This window comes from Anomaloglossus baeobatrachus, chromosome 1 (assembly GCF_048569485.1).
Source record: "Anomaloglossus baeobatrachus isolate aAnoBae1 chromosome 1, aAnoBae1.hap1, whole genome shotgun sequence".
In the NCBI taxonomy this organism is placed as follows: domain Eukaryota; kingdom Metazoa; phylum Chordata; class Amphibia; order Anura; family Aromobatidae; genus Anomaloglossus; species Anomaloglossus baeobatrachus.
The window spans coordinates 613,341,084-613,358,579 of NC_134353.1; the positions used below are offsets into that span (position 1 = coordinate 613,341,084).

At 42.6% G+C, this 17,496-nt stretch overlaps 1 protein-coding gene across 4 annotated transcripts in view; it reads right to left on the bottom strand.

Annotated features, from left to right (window-relative positions):
* Positions 1 to 17,496, bottom strand: part of FANCC (FA complementation group C) — a 412,246-nt gene that overhangs the window by 53,071 nt on the left and 341,679 nt on the right. For all 4 annotated transcript variants that reach the window (XM_075318657.1, XM_075318636.1, XM_075318643.1 and 1 more), the window contains exon 11: positions 9,522 to 9,597. In XM_075318657.1, coding sequence (XP_075174772.1) covers positions 9,522 to 9,597 — 76 coding nt within the window. The remainder of the gene's footprint in view (positions 1 to 9,521; positions 9,598 to 17,496) is intronic.

Consider the following 17,496-nt stretch of genomic DNA (forward strand, 5'->3'; position numbering starts at 1 on the left):
CCTTGAACCAGTCTGTCTCAGAGTCCTCCAAGTGATCATGAGCAAACTGTAGACGAGCCTTGACATGACGCTTTGAAAGTAAAGGTACCTTACGGGCTCGTCTGGAACGGAGACCATTGCGGTGGAGTATGTTACTTATGGTATTGATTGAAACCAATGTCCCCACTGCCATGAGATCTTCCCGGAGCTCCTTCCTTGTTGTCCTTGGGTTAGCCTTGACTCTTCGGACAAGCCTGGCCTCGGCACGGGTGGAAACTTTCAAAGGCTGTCCAGGCCGTGGAAGGCTAACAGTAGTTCCATAAGCCTTCCACTTCCGGATGATGCTCCCAACAGTGGAGACAGGTAGGCCCAACTCCTTGGAAAGGGTTTTGTACCCCTTGCCAGCCTTGTGACCCTCCACGATCTTGTCTCTGATGGCCTTGGAATGCTCCTTTGTCTTTCCCATGTTGACAAAGTATGAGTACTGTTCACAAGTTTGGGGAGGGTCTTAATTAGTCAGAAAAGGCTGGAAAAAGAGATAATTAATCCAAACATGTGAAGCTCATTGTTCTTTGTGCCTGAAATACTTCTTAATACTTTAGGGGAACCAAACAGAATTCTGGTGGTTTGAGGGGTTGAATAATAAATGACCCTCTGAATAAACTTTTCACAATTTAAAAAAAAAAAAAAAAAAAAAAAAAAGAAATAACATTCTTTTTTGCTGCAGTGCATTTCACACTTCCAGGCTGATCTACAATCCAAATGTCACAATGCCAAGTTAATTCCGAATGTGTAAACCTGCTAAATCTGCAGGGGGTTGAATACTACTTGTAGGCACTGTAAGTATATATTTTAGTCAGCTTTTGGGACGTACAGGGTTCAATTTTTAGCTACTTTTGGCACTATGCTAAAAAGTTATCAGAGCTCCTTATTGCCAAGACATCACATAGTACACCACTATATTGTTCTGTGTGGGAAAAAGAAATGGGAAAATCATTGGATGACCATCAATGGGCAAAGTGTTTTCAATTAGCCTATAAGAGTTCGGTTGGAACCATAGCCCAAGAAAACCATTTCAAGATCATGTCTATATGGTATCGCGTGCCAACATTGTTACGCACGTGGTACTTTTCAGTATCTGACAGATGTTAGAGGTGTGCGGTAGTAGAGGGGATGATGACACACATTTGACAGAGTTGTCCTTTAATTAAAAACTTCTGGACCCAGGTAGTCCTACTTATCAAAAAAGATAACAGATTTTTCTGTTCCCAATTCTCCTGAGGCTCCTTTGCTTTACACTTACTACTTGTCTCAACAAATATAAACAATCCCTAATAAGCTACCTCATACAGGTGTCTAAAAAGGTTATTCCTCGTCAGTGGAAGAACCAGTCTTCCCCAACCCTGGAGAATTGGTTTTTCGAAATCTCCATCATACATAGGATGGAACATTTAATTGCCTTGTCTCCTGCCCATATAGATAGATATTGTGTGACATGGAGGGATTGAATTGAGTTCCAAGAATTGGATGCTTATCGTCTCACCCCAAATTGACATAGTGTGCTCTCTTCCCCGGGACGACTTCTGCTGGTTTTGCTTAGTGCTGGTCCACTCCCTTTGCATTGAGGAATGGTCATAAATTGCTCATTTATTTCTTCCATTAGAAAATATGTGTCAATGTAATATTTTGCATGTATTCCCCTACTGCCCTTTCTTTTTATTTTGTAACAATACTTTATAGTATATTGATAACAGGTTTTCTACTTTGCTTCTTGGAATACAAAAATCCTATAAAAATTAAATTTGAAACAAGTTAGCCGAGCTTAATGGAAGTAGGTGGGGCCTCTACCACCCAACTATTGTACTATAATTTATGGCAAAAAGTGGTGTAATTTACAGCATAAGTCTTCAGCAGGCCATGGTTGGCATAAATTTGGTTTTCTTCACATAGACCTTCTCGACAGATTTATTGAGAAGTATGCAAAATGTATATCATAATAAAATTCTCCCACAGTCTATGAACAACAGTGGTCAATAATTTTTTTTCCACCAACTGACAAGAACTTAAACCCTTAATGACCTGTGTTGTACATTTTTGTCAAAGCTTGTGGCAGGGTGTAAGGAGTGGGTTTAGGATCTGAGTCCACTTTATAACAAGTATTACACAACCTGCATCTTCCTCTAATGGCAGCGTTTGGAGAGAGCTTTGATAGTTGCTGTTAGAGATTTAGGCGCACTTTGCACACTACGACTTCGCAAGCAGATGCTTGCGATGCCGAGCGCGATAGTCCCCGCCCCCGTCGCAGCTGCGATATCATGGTGATAGCTGCCGTAGCGAACATTATCGCTACGGCAGCTTCACATGCACTCACCTGCCCTGCGACATCGCTCTGGCCGGCGAACCGCGTCCTTATTAAGGGGGCGTGTCGTGCGGCGTCATAGCGACGTCACACGGCAGGCGGCCAATAGAAGCGGAGGGGCGGAGCTGAGCAGGACGTAAACATCCCACCCACCTCCGTCCTTCCGCATTGCCGGCAAGAGCCGCAGGACGCAGGTAAGGTGATGTTCCTCGCTCCTGCGGCTTCACACACAGCGATGTGTGCTGCCGCAGGAACAAGGAACAACATCGTAACATCGGTCCTTCCGAAATTTTGGAAATGACCGACGCTACACCGATGATACGATTTGGACATTTTTGCGCTCCTTAAATCGTATCAAAAAGGATTTACACACTACGATATCGACTGCGACGCCGGATGTGCGTCACTTTCGATTTGACCCTACCGACATCGCAGCTGCGATGTCGTAGTGTGCAAAGTGCCCCTTAGATGCCTCTATCAATCATGAGAGCGCCATGTTCCTTCAGTCAACTTGTCACTTAATCTCAGAGAGCCAATGGTTTACCAATCATGCCAGCCAGGGAACAGCAAAAGCCCCTCGTGGCTGCCATCTTAGTTCTTCTTTGAAGTTCAGCCAATGTTGCTTTATAGAACCACAATCATAGTATATACTGCAATACACCAATATTGCAGAAAATAACATAATAGATCAATAGATAGCAGTTTCAAGTCCCAAAGTGGGATTTAAAAAAGTGAAAAATTTAACATGAAAATGTGTGTGCTTCTTTGTAGCAAAGCTGTGTGCATGTAGCAGAGATGTGTATATGTGGTAGAACAGTTTGTGTGCATGTAGCAGACCTGTGTGTGCATTTAAAAAAGCTGTGTGCGTATGTACAAGAGCTGTATATGTGCATGCAGCAGAAATGTGTGTTTCCATGTTAAAGAGTTATGTGCAAGTGGATGTGGCAGAACTGTGCATGTATGTAGGAGAGCTGTGTGTGTGTCTATGTAGGAGAGGTGTGTGTGTAAGTAGGAGAGCGTTTGTGTATGTAGAGAAGATGTGCATATATGTAAAAGAGTGGTATGCAATAGAGCTGGGTGTGCAGCAGAGATGTGTGTATATGGCAGAGCTGAGTTTGCATGTACATGCGGTAGTGTATTGCAACTCTGTGTATTGCAGAGAGTGTGCTCTAAAGCTACATTTGTATAATACACATGCTAGAAAGAAACACTAACAGGAGGATTATTACCTCCCTATTCTACCTGCCCATTAGAATTAGGGATATTGACCCCTCCAGTTCTTTGTACCAGTAGGGAAGTTTTAATTAGTAGGAAATGCGTGTCTTCTATTTTCTGCTATATAATTCTGGGGTGACTCTTATAATAAAGTATAAAAAATATGGTCAATTATATGGTAAATGGTCTTTCAAAGCATCTACTTATCCAGTAAAAATCAAGTCCATAGAAGAAAAAACAAAAGCACAAAAAAAAAAGTTCAGGTCCCTAAAAGGTTAAATCTTCTGTCAACAATCGAATTAAAAAAAACATGTGGAGGAAGGGTGAAAGATAACTGGGGGACAACATTTTTGTTGCATCCAGAAAAACACTTGTTCTTACTTAATTCGAGTGTGCTGATCTCAAATATGAGGTTAGTTTTTCTATAAATTTAGAAAAAGAAACCAGGTATCTTGCTGCGCTATCATCAAACCAATTGATGAAAATTAATTATTCCATATCTTTATTCTTTTGCACAGGTCAACACGTTTCGGAGATCGCAGTCTCCTACATCAGGACATCAAGCAAAAGACATAAATAAGATATTATGACTTGTTAATAGGGCTGAGCGGATCCAGATTATAAAAATCCGGATCTGTGCAGTTTCAACGCTCTCTGGGTGCCAGATCCGTGCGCAGGATTCTGGGTGCACGATCCGGATTCGGCAATTAAAGTAAAAATAAAGAAAAGAAGAAATAAGTGAGAGTTTCATTCTTACCGAGACTCGATGTTATGGCGGCACACTGCTTCCGGGTCGCGCATTCACTTCCTGTACTGTCCATTGCATACACACACCTTTCTGTGTTTTCCTCGCCCACCGGCCGTCCTCTCATCTGTGATTGGTTCCAGGCTGACGCGCCCTCCCCAACCTGTGACAGTCAGCGCTCATCGCGGCTCAGTAATAGGCTACACTCATAGCTGGCAGTCTTCTCTATGGCTGCTAGCTGTGACATGTAGCAGAGCTGGATGTGTCGTCGTGGGACTTCGTTTGGATTACGCCGTAGCTGCAGGTGCTGGGGGTTAATAAAGTGGTGAAGGAGGGTGCGTTTTGTACTTTATTCCAAATAAAGGATTTTTCCCTGTGTGTGTTTATTTACAGGTTAGTGTGATGCAGATATCTGAGAGATGCCTGTGCCATCACAAACCTAGGGCTTAGTAGCAGCTGTGAGCTGCTATTAACCCCTTATTACCCCGATTGGCACCGCATCAGGCCAACGGGAAGGGCCGGTATCGCACCAAGATTATCACATCTAATCGAAGCGGCAATACCGGGCAGCTGCGGGCTGAGAATACCAGCCCCCAGCCAGTGTTATCATGGCTGGGGATGAAAATTGGGGGGGCCGCACATCGTTTTTTTTAAATTATTTATTTAAATAAAATAAAAAAAGCTGCATATGGTTTTTCTTAGACCGTAGTCACACTTGCGAGGGACTCCCGCGAGTCTTACATCGCAGCACAGCTGCACACTTCTGACAGGAGCGTGCATGTGTTTCTAGGTACATGCATGCTCATGATCAGACAGCAGCAGGCTGTGTCGGGTGATGTGATCACAGATCCGCAAAAGTCTGACATCACCGGCACAGTTGCACATTTCTGACAGAAGCATGCATGTGTTTCTAGGTACATGCCCGCGCATGTTCAGACAGCGGCAGGCTGTGCAGGGTGATGTCATCGCAGACCCGCACGAGTCTGACATCACCGGTACAGCAGCACTCTTCTGACAGGAGTGCAGACACTTGCACTGCTTTCCCCGCCCACCAGCCGTCCTCTTGTCTGTGATTGGTTACAGGCGCCCCCCAGCCTGTGACAGTCATTGTTCATCGCGGCTAAGTAATAGGCTACACTCAGAGCTGGCAGTCTTCTCTATGGCTAAGATGTAGCAGAGCCAGCTGGATGTGTCGTCATGGGACCTCGTGTGGATTATGCCGGAGCTTCAGGGTGTTAGGGGTTAATAAAGTGGTGAAGGAGGGTGTGTGTTTTGTACTTTATTCCAAATAAAGGATTTTTCTTTGTGTGTGATTATTTACATTAACTTACACATTTGGGATGCAGGTATCTGATAGGCGCCTGTGCCATCACAAACCTAGGGTTTAGTAGCAGCTGTGCGCTGCTATTAACCTCTTACTACCCTGATTGGCATGGCACCAGGCCAACGGGAAGGGCCAGTATCGCACCCAGATTGTCACATCTAATAGATGCGGCAGTACTGGGCGGCTGCGGGCTGGAATATACCAGCCCCCAGCCAGCGCTATCTTGGCTGGGGATGAAAATTGGGGGGGGGGGCGGCACTTTTTTTTTTAATTTAAAAAAAAAAAAAAAACAAAGCCGGAGTCACACTTGCGAGGGATACACTGCTTTCACCGCCCACCGGCCATCCTGGCACCTGTGATTTGTTGCACTCAGCTGACAGGCTGCTACTCAGGATGGGGGCGCGTCTAACTGCAACCAATTACACGGTCCGGTGGGCGGGCAAAGTAGTGAATATTGAATTGTCGGCTCTGGAATGGAAAAGCGTGACCCGGAATTAGTGTGCCGCAATGACAGCACCTCGGTGAGTATTCCGTGCACGCTCCTACCCCCTTATCCCCTCCACAAATGTTTTTAATCTCTGGATTCCGGTACCCATTGACTTATATGGGCACCAGATTCCGGAGCGGATCGGACTCTTTTTAAAATCTGGCTGTGATCCGCCGGTCCCGTTTTTTAGGTAGTTCGATCAGCTCTACTTGTTAAGTGTATTTCTGATGGATATTATTGCATGCATACAAATGTAATTGTATTACTGCTTTGTCTGACTGGGGTGATATTTACTGGGACACAAAGATAAATGGAAATGTCTATATTGATCTATTATGGGTCTGCTTTGATTTGAATAGTATAATACGCCCCACTAGTATATGGATCTGATACACTGTAGAGTGGGTGAACTATTATCACTGTGCAAACCCATTGAGATATTGTGAGCTGGTGGGGATAAGAACGGGCATTGCCATATCATTCACTGTAATTTTTATAGGCCCTTCATTTAGGCCAGCAGCACTTATAGTGTCTTGAGTGTAGGGTTTTAAGGGCAAGCCGTCGTTGAGTGGGGTCGTGATAACATTATATTAGGGGGCCGACCTCCGTGGTCAGGAAGGGAAATTTTAGGGACTTGCCCGAAGCCCCTTTAACTGACCTGTATGTGTAGCAACATTGTTTTTAAGATATGTACTTGTGTGTCATTTTGGAGTTTATAATAAAGTTGATTATTTTATAGGAGTTTATTTTTTTCGGTGGTTGTGTCCAGCAGTAGTCTGCCATTATATTTTTGTCCCAATGTCCCTGATAACGCTCTTTCATCGTCTTCAGATCTTGATGAAAGCGTTCTTCCTGCTCATCATAACAGCTCCAAGATTTGGGGAAACATATCAAGGTGACTGTTCAAGAAGTGAATCTCACCAACGACATCCTTTGAACCAGAAGCTCATAGTTTTCTACTTTTTTGTTGCTAAGGAACTGCCACAAAAGATTGCCATGCTGCTTTCTCCTCCTTATTCATCTTCTTGGCAAATTCTTCATCATGTATGAGGGTTCAAATTTGAGGTCCATCAAATACACCTGCTTTTATCTTCTCGAATGACAAGGCAGGAAAAGCAGAAATAATATGTTGAAAGCATTCACCTTCTCTATTCAAAACCTGAACAAACTGTTTTATTAAACCAAGTTTGATGTGAAGTGGAAGAAAAATGATCCTGTCTCGATCAACTTAACAAAAGTTTGCATCCCTCCTTTAAGAGCCTCATGTTTTGGCCACTCTTATTTCCAGTGTTTCTCCCGAGCTCGGCTGTCCCACAAACACAGAAAACAAGAATACCTCGTGAAACCTCTATGTTGTGCTAGCAGGAGATTTACCATTTTAAGAGCTACACAAATGATTCAGTTATGCTCTTCATACTTCAGTAAGTCGAGGACAATTTTCATGTCATTATAATCTTCTTGCAGATGAGTTGAATGACCAATTAAAACCACTGCATAAACATTACCGATATGCAGGAGAACATATTACAGACTCCGTTTAAAGCTGTCAAGAAATAGCCACCATTCTATTGGACTGTAAGTGGTAACACCAAGCTGGCTGAGAAGACTACTGATATCATGACAGAAAACAAACTGTTAGTCTTCGGAAAAAAAGTCCACAAAAATTTGTTCACGCTTCCTGAAATGGGATATTTTAGGTGACCGCTAAAGTACATTCTTTTCTTGAAGCCTGGAGGATAATAGCTCAGCTGCTTTTTTTGATAGGCCCATATCTCTTACTAAATCATTCAATTCAGGTTGGGTAAACTGCTGTGGGGTTAATGACTGCTTGGCATCAGAAAAAGACCCTTCAAATTCTAGATTCATTTCCTCATGCTGCTTATTAAAATACATTTGATCATCATGTTAATTTTCTTCGTCCTTACAAGGAGTTGTAATAATTAGTGATGAGCAGTGTGCTCGCCAAAGCTCGTTATTCCATTGAGCATTTGAGTTTGAAAATGTTTGAGTTTCCAATTGACTTAAATTATGCTCGCTACTCAAGTCACGTTGGAGAAACCCAATGCTAGATTATCTAACGAGCAATGGTAAGCCCACTTGCTCATCACTAGTAATAATGCATAACACTGTTCAGGTGTGTCTCTGCACAGCAGCTGCAGTAGCTGCAAAGTTATGTACCATTACAAACCTCTCTAGATCTTATTTGACAGGGCTGTTAGCTTACACCCTCACTCCACATTAACTGCAGTGAATTAAGATCTGAGAAGGTTTCATAGATGCTTAAGTCAGCTTTTCAATACCTCTAAGCAGTAGCTGCAGAGACCAGTGTGGAGCTTAGGGTGTGTTTTTTTCGCCCCTACATGATACTGCCTGCTTATGAATGGTCAACCTCATGCAGAGAAAGAAGTACACCCCCCCAGAGATAAACCTCCAGTAGTGCCCAGTTAAACTTTATACATACATATATATTATACATATATATAATATGCTAAACTTCACAGGCCAATATACAAATAGAAAATCGAGCACCAGCTGTCATAAAATCTTAATAGTCTATTATATATTCATTAATGTACTTGTGACAAAGACAAAAAAAGTTCATCATCTAATGCGTTTTGGATCGCAAATGATCCTTAGCTATGACTAAGCATCATTTGCGATCCAAAACTAGTCAGATGATGTAACTTTTTTTTCTTCTAAGTAGGTTTGTGGATTTATAATAAAGCCAATTAAAATTTTATGACAGCTGGTTCTCAATTTTCTATGGATCCATTACCATGCACCTGTGGATGGCGAGTGAGCTGGACTTTGCTTTTTCTCATACAAGCTAATATTTCTACAATAGTGATGAGGAATTAAAAAATAAAAACTATTTTATTCAAGTATGCAGTCACTATTCCATGATGTGGCCAGTTTAACATGCTGAAACTGGTGAAAAGTCCTCTATAAGAAAATAACCATTCCTATGCAATCTATGTATACCCATCTATGAATCAGTGGAAATATAAGGATGAAATAACAGGGAAATTCCCACCGTAAGCGTTCCAATAAAATACAGCACACGGAATTCTGCAGGACAGAAAGATTTATTTTCTTGCCTGACCTCAGATCCTATAACATGTTGAAATGAGATGTGAGCACATTCAGCTGCAGACTGATGCCCAAGCATCTGATATCCTTGAGAATCAGATCATTACATGCATAGCTTGTTAACATGACAATACAGCACATGATAGACGAGATGAGAAATTGTTTCCTTTGCAAGGAAGCAAAAAGGAGACTCCTAATTGTCCACTATAAAACTTATGAACAGTATTCTTCATAAAATGGGAATAGATGAAAAGGATGTAGAAATTGTCTTATCTACAATATACAATAGCTGATCCAAAAAATGTTGTTAGTGAGTACATACCTTCAACTTTTCTTAGTAGAGCCAATACTAATGGAGTATTCTTGTGTGAAAAGTAAGCTCTTAACGGCAACCTTGCCTACAATTAAGAGAAAAAAAAAAGAAATTACTTCTTGTTTTATAGACGTTTCTAGAATGGAACTCACTTGTCAGAAAACATAAGGGCCCCGATTCATCATAGTTTTTGTAACTTTTTTCAGCAGTAAAAATACTTCTAATAGAGACTTTTATATGTACACATTATTCATGATTTAATTTGTATGCATTTCCTTATTAAGATGTTTTAGTCTAATTCTTAAATTTTTACTTTTCAAAACGTCAGAAAATGTTAGCGCAATTGTACTTCGGTAGCCTACTGGAGTACAAAATCTTTCTAATTTAATTTATGAGCAGTTGAATAGTAAAGTGCAACATTTTAAATGATCAAGTGGCTTTTTGCTTTAAAAAAGCAACAAAAAAAAGTAAAAGACAAAAAGATGAAGCAACTATATATAAGTGGCAAAAAACTAATCAATGCACATGAGCCATTTTGAAGAATTTTGTGCAAATAATGGCAATGAGAACCACAAGAAAGAAAAAAAAAAAAAAAAAAAAAAAGAACAGTCACTTTAAGGGAATCTGTCAGTAAGATTAACCCTCCTAAGCTGTGTATATGGACATGCAGGTCAAAGAAAGGTGAAAAAAATTGATACCTTAATATCTGCAATTCAACATCTTATTCCACAGAAATACACGTTTTTCTTACGGTAATATGTAAATGAGTTGTTACAATCTATGGGCGGGACACAGATCTCTATGAGAATCTTCCTCAAGAACTTATTTTATATGAATGAGTAAGTCATATTGATCAGGAGATTATAAGTCTCATGCTGGTTACATCCCTTTTTATTCAAAATAAGCTCTGGTGACAGAATCTCAAGGAGAGCGAAGTCTAGCCCATAGATCATAACACCTCATTTACATATTAATAAAAAATTGGATTCCTCTAAAATAAGTTGAATCACAGATCTCAAGAGATCAGTTTATTCAACTTTCTATGACTTGTGTGACCATATATACGAAGGTTGATCCTATTAACAGATTCCTTTTAAAAAAACGCATATGAGGATTCTGTTCCAAGGAGTTTATGTTTAGATTGGAAACATTTCTATTAGTGACAAGATCCATTTAGCAACTAATCTACAGGATTGCCTTCAGACCATTCATATAACAGTTATTCTCATTTTCTGCAGGAGCACACTGCTCTCATGCCTTCTGTCTTCTTGCTTGCTGGGGGATGGTGCATGCTTGCTTGGGCTGACAGTTTGAATTGAACTGTGATGCTGCAAGTAGATGCATCTTTGCTTCTGCAGCACTTGAACACAGTGGCACTGAAACAGGTCAGATCAGGAGCTAACAATATGCTTTAGCATTTCAGGCAGCTTCAAAGCTGTGCTTACAAGCACCAAAGCAAAGAGCTTGTAAACAGACCTGAGCAAATCTGAAAAGTGAAGTTTGGTGTTCATACCGAACACGGATTTTATGTTGGGTGCACTACGTATGCAAACCACTTGAGTGAGAATCGCTGTGCTCGGATACGCTCAGTGCTCAACCCAGTGTGACCCACTTGTACTGTTTGAATGGCTCGCACTGGGGGTAACAGCAGCGTTATCAGATGTAGTGTACACCCAAAAATGAAAAAAAATGTAAAAACCTCACCCCCCTGCCCTGGAAGTGTTCTCCTTATGGCTGGCAGCATGTGAGCGAAGTCCTGAAGTGCCCAATCAGTGACTTCCAATGGGATTCACGTCAAGTCCGGGTCCCAAACTGAACTTTATCTAAAGTCCGGTTGAACCCGCTGAACCAAACTTCCACGGGTCCGCTCATCTAAGAACCGCTCATTCTTGGCCACTGCTGATAGACTGCAGCAGTGGTTGCTAGCCCATGCAAAGAGGAATAAACAATGCATTAAAATATCCCTCCATACTTTAGAATAGAAAGGATATATAATAATAAGTACATTGAAAAGTTGCCTATATTTTTATGCACTTTGCAATTTTGCACACCATAGCAAAACCCTTTACCTAAGAGGCAAATTCATTTACACAAGTTCTTGGAATATGCTTTGGCCATTCTGTATCGTATTGACCGGCCATAATCATGTTAAATAAGCTGAGCAATGAATCCCACAGAAAGTGTGTTTAAACATGGAAACATTTTTTATTTCTAAACCATTTTAGAGAAACAGGATGAATCCAAATTATAATTTTAGAACTGTAGTAGTCTACATTTATCCGAGAGTAATTCAGCAATGGTTTTAAATATCCTAATAATTCTGCCAAGGTTTTTTCGCCACATATCGTACTTTCTCTTGATGATAAATTTAGGCTGATACAGTTAACATTTAAGTATAAAAAGGTAAAATACGTAAAAAACAAACCCTTTTTTTAGCTACCTTACTTTTTTTTTTATCTTTGGAACTTGTGTATACAGTAACTATATAAATATGCTACTAAACATGTTTTATCAGTTGATTATTTCATTTTTACCAAGTTTTTTGTTAATCCTTTTTTAACTTAATGAGCATATCACAGCAAAAAAATATTGCAATTTTGAAAATATTTAATAAGAATTTAGCTTCGTACACTAAAGCCCGCTTTACACTCTCCAATATATCTCACAATCCATCGTTGGGGTCAAGTTATAAGTGACGCACATCCGGCATCGTTTGTGAGGTATCTGCGTGTGACATCTACGTGCGATCAGGATTGAACGCAAAACCGTTAATCGCAAACACATCGTATCTTTGTCTAGAATTGAACGTTTTGTTGCACGAACCTAGTCAATTGAAACGTGTGACATCCCTCAAACGATTTTGATGTCTGTGGCTATGTGCGCAGGAGTGCGCTCTGCACCGCAGCTTAAAAAAGGTCCGCTTCAGAGCGCAGCTGAAAAGCTGCGTTCTGAAGCGCCTCACAATGTCTGTCATTCTCTAATCTCTGTCAGTCGGTCACTATCTCTGTCCCTCTCTCTCTGTCCATGTCAGTCTATCCCTCTTACCCCCTCTCTCATACTCACCGATCCCCGATCACCGGCGCGGCGCTGCACGGCGTTCACACTGCTCCGGCGGCTTTTACTATTTTGAAAAAGCCGGCCGCTCATTAAACAATCTCTTATTCCCTGCTTTCCCCACCCACCGGCGCCTATGATTGGTTGCAGTGAGACACGCCCCCACGCTGAGTGACAGGTGTCTCACTACACCCAATCACAGCAGCCGGTGGGCATGTCTATACTGTGCAGTGAAATAAATAAATAATTTTAAAAAAAAGGCGTGCGGTCCCCCCCAATTTTAAAACCAGCCAGATAAAGCCATACGGCTGAAGGCTGGTATTCTCAGGATGGGGAGCTCCACGTTATGGGGAGCCCCCCAGCCTAACAATATCAACCAACAGCCGCCCAGAATTGCCGCATACATTAGATGCGACAGTTCTGGGACTGTACCCGGCTCTTCCCGATTTGCCCAGGTGCGTTGGCAAATCGGGGTAATAAGGAGTTAGTGGCAGCCCATAGCTACCACTAAATCCTAGATTAATCATGTCAGGCGTCTCCCCGAGATACCTTCCATGATTAATCTGTAAGTGACAGTAAATAAACACACACACACGAAAAAATCCTTTATTAGAAATAAAAAACACAAACATATACCCTGGCTCACCACTTTAATAAGCCCGAAAAAGCCCTCCATATCCGGCGTAATCCACGGACCTCCAGCGTTGCTTCCAGCTCTGCTGCATGTAGGTGACCGGAGCTGATGAAGACACCGTCGCTCCTGTCACCTCCAAGCAGCAACTGAAGACAGCCGCGCGATCAGCTGAGCTGTCACTGAGGTTACCCGCTGTCACTGGATACAGCGGCGGCCGCGGGTAACCTCAGTGACAGCTCAGCTGATCGCGCTACTCACCTCAGTTGCTGCGTGGAGCTGACAGGAGCGGCGGTGTCTGCTGCAGGACGCGACACAGACAGAGCTGCAGCATGACAATGAAGTCGGGTGAAGTTAACCCGAGTTCATTCTGATCGTGCGGCTCTTTCTGTGTCTGCTGTCATCTGCCATTCAGCTCTGCTACATGGCTGTCTGTGTCTGCTGTCAGCGGCCATGTAGCAGAGCTGAATGGCAGATGACATAGTAAAAACGCATCCCTACACATTACACACGCTTGGCAAGTCAATAAATAAAAAAAAAAAAAAAATGGTGCCCAATGCATACGTCACAGAACACATGATCTAAAGGATCGCACACAAAATTGATCAACTTAACATAGACTACTAACGCTCGTGTGACAGCAAATGAACGACCTACGTGCGATCTCATAAGATCCCGTATGCAACCTGGGCGTGTCACATCGCAAATGCGATTGTACAACTAATTGCAACGTGTAAAGCAGGCTTTAGCCACATTGGAAGAGCAATGTCGATGCCAAAATATTAAAATACCATTTAAAATACTACTCATCTTAAGGAATTTATTTTGGGGCTTGATCAGTTTTTACCCCGCAGTTTTTTTATGCCGGATTTAATGTAATTTTGGAGAGAAACATTTTTTTTTTTCTTTTTTTTAACAATTTTTCACATATTTTACAGACAAAGAGCAAGTAAATGGAGACTAAGCCCTCAACATTCATTGAGCTACCGTATTTTCTAGCATTCAAAAATTCTCTTACAATGATATAAATCTACTGCCTGGATGAATAGTAGGGCCTCGCTGGAAGTAAAAGTGTGACACTGGGATTTTGAGGCTTACAAGACAATTTCAAAATTTGTTTTTCATGCCAAAATGTAGTTCACATAAGTTATGAATTGCCAGAATACTAAAACACCCCTTACAATAACTCCAATTTGAGTACTATGACACTTAAGAACATTTTATATAAGTATGATGCATTGAATTAGGCCCGAATTGGGCCAGAAGGGACAGGAAGGTAACTGGACACATAGAATCTGTAAGCAATATTTGTTTTTCTCTTCACTTTCACCCCTATAACACTTCATTTTTTACTCACCCCTCTGATCCCTAAACCCAATAATGACCTGGTCATCTCTCCCTCACTCCTCCCCACCCATCTCACCTTCTCCTCAGATATTTTCCTCCACATAACACCCTGTGTCACAAGACAGACACGTCCACCTCATGGTCTCTCCTACTCCTTCTTACTAACACTATCTCTGCTTCTCCTCACTGCTGCAGATATCTTCACTAATCCTGGCCCTCCTCACCGCATCCCCATTGTCACTTCGAACCCTCAGCCACGATCTATGACAAATTTTCGCAACCTTTCTAACCTCATACCCATTAATCCAACCCCTGCTCCTCCAGTCCCTCTAACAGGAGCTCTATGGAACGCTCGCTGTGTCTGCAACAATCTGTCCTACATCCACGATATTTTCATCAGTAATAAATTTTCCTTCCTCGGCATCACAGAAACCTGGCTCACCCCTTCTGACACAACTTCTGCTGCACTTTCTTATGGTGGTCTCCATCTCTCTCACACCCTCCGCCCCAGTAACAAGCATGGTGGAGGAGTTGGTTTGCTCCTGTCCGACCAATGCTCCTTTACACCAATTCCACTGCCACCCTCTGTTACTTTCATCGCTTTTGAGGTGCACTCTGTCCGCATCTAGTCCCCCTCCAACTGGCTGTCATTTATCACCCTCCAGGGCCAGCCACTGCCTTTTTTTGACCATTTCACCACCTGGCTACTACACTTCCTTTCCAGCAATATCCCCACTATCATCATGGGTGACTTTAACATCCCCATTGACACTTTTCACTCATCTGTCTCTAAACGTTTAACACTCATTTCCTCCTTCGGCCTTACTCAATGGTCTTCTTCAGCTACTCACAAAGATGGCCACATGCTGGACCTCATCTTCACTTGTCTCTGTTCCCTATCTAACTTCTCTAATTCACCTCTCCCCATGTCTGACCACAACCACCTACCATTCTCTTCTCCAAATACACAACCCCCTTCACAAATTTTCACACCATCGCAGAAATCTCAATCACATTGATTTACACTCCCTTTCTCAGTCCCTTATCCCACTCGCAGCATTGCTTCCTTACACGACGCAGATGCTGCAACCACTTTATATAACACTACAATCTCTGCAGCTCTTGAATCGGCCACCCCCTTAACACATAGCAAAACTCGCACAATCAACAGGCAACCTTGGCACAAGAACTGAGACGGGCTTCCAGAATTGCTGAGCGCAGATGGAAGAGATTTCATTCCACTGTGCGTGTCATTGCATATAGAGAGTCCTTCACCACTTTTAAGTCCACACTCACTGCTGCAAAACAAGCCTACTTCTCATTCTTCATATCCTCTCTATCTCACAACCGTGAACAGCTATTCAACTCTTTCAATTCTCTCCTCTGTCACCCACCACCAGCTCCCTCTCCTCTCAGCTGAAGACTTTGCCTCTTTCTTCAAGCAGAAGATTGATAACAGAGCAAGCCTTGGCCCACAATCCACACCGCCCATCATCATAGCTACTCAGCCCTCCTCCTCCAAATCCAGCTTCTCCACCATGACAGAAGATCATCTTTCCTCTCTTCTCTCCAGATCGCATCTCACCACCTGTGTACTTGACCCGCTCCCGTCGCACCTCATCCCCAACATCACCGCAGTCCTCATCCCAGCACTAACCCATCTCTTTAACCTATCACTATCAACTGGTGTATTCCCTTCATGCTTTAAACATGCTTCAAATCACACCCATCCTCAAAAAGCCCTCCCTTGACCCATCGTCTGTGTCTAGCTACTGCCCCATATCACTTCTCCCCTATGCCTCAAAACTACTGGAACAGCATATCCATCTTGAACTGTCCTCATACCTCTCCTCCTGCTCCCTCTTTGACCAGCTACAATCTGGCTTTCGACCGCATGACTTTACTGAAACTGCCCTAACTAAAGTCCCCAATGACCTACTAACCGCCAAAGCCAGGCAACACTACTCTGCACTCCTCCTCCTGGACCTGTTCTCTGCCTTTGACACAGTAGACCACTCCCTCGTATTACAGATTCTCTCCTCTCTTGTCAAAACAGACTTTGCTCTATCTTGGATCTCTTCACACCTAACTGATCGAATTTTCAGCCTCTCCCACTCTCACACCACCTCCTCATCTCACCCTCTATCCGTTGGTGTCCCCCAAGGTTCGGTTCTTGGACCCCTGCTGTTCTCTATCTACACCTTCGGCCTGGGACAGCTCATAGAGTCTCACGTCTTTCAGTATCACCTCTACGCTGATGATACACAGATCTACCTCTCTGGACCTGACATTACCTCCTTACTAACCAAAATCCCACAATGTCTGTCTGCTTTTTCATCCTTCTTCTCTGCACGATTCCTAAAACTTAACATGGACAAAATAGAATTCATTGTCTTTCCTCCTCCTCATTCAATTCCTCCACCAAGCTTATCCATCAAAACTAATGGCTGCTAACTCTCCCCAGTCTCACAAGCTCGTTGCCTTGGAGTAACCCTTGACTCTGCTCTATCTTTCAAGCTGCACATCCAAGCCCTCTTCACCTCATGCCGGCCACAACTCAAAAATATCTCTCGAACCTGTACTTTCCTTAACCAAGAATCAGCAAAAACATACCCTCATCATCTCCCGCCTTGACTACTGCAACCTACTGCTCTCTGGCCTACCTTCCAACAGTATTGTACCCCTCCAATCTATCTTAAACTCTGCAGCCAGCTTAATCCACCTCTCCCCTTGCTTTTCCCCACCCATGCCACTCTGCCAAGCCCTTCACTGGCTTCCCATTGCCCAAAGACTCCAGTTCAAAACATTAACCATGACATACAAAGCCAACTACAACCTGTCTCCTCCTTATATCTGTGACCTAGTCTCCCGATACCTACCTGCACACAACCTCAGATACTCACAAGATCTCCTTCTCCATTCCTCTCTTATCTCCTCTTCCCACAATCGCAT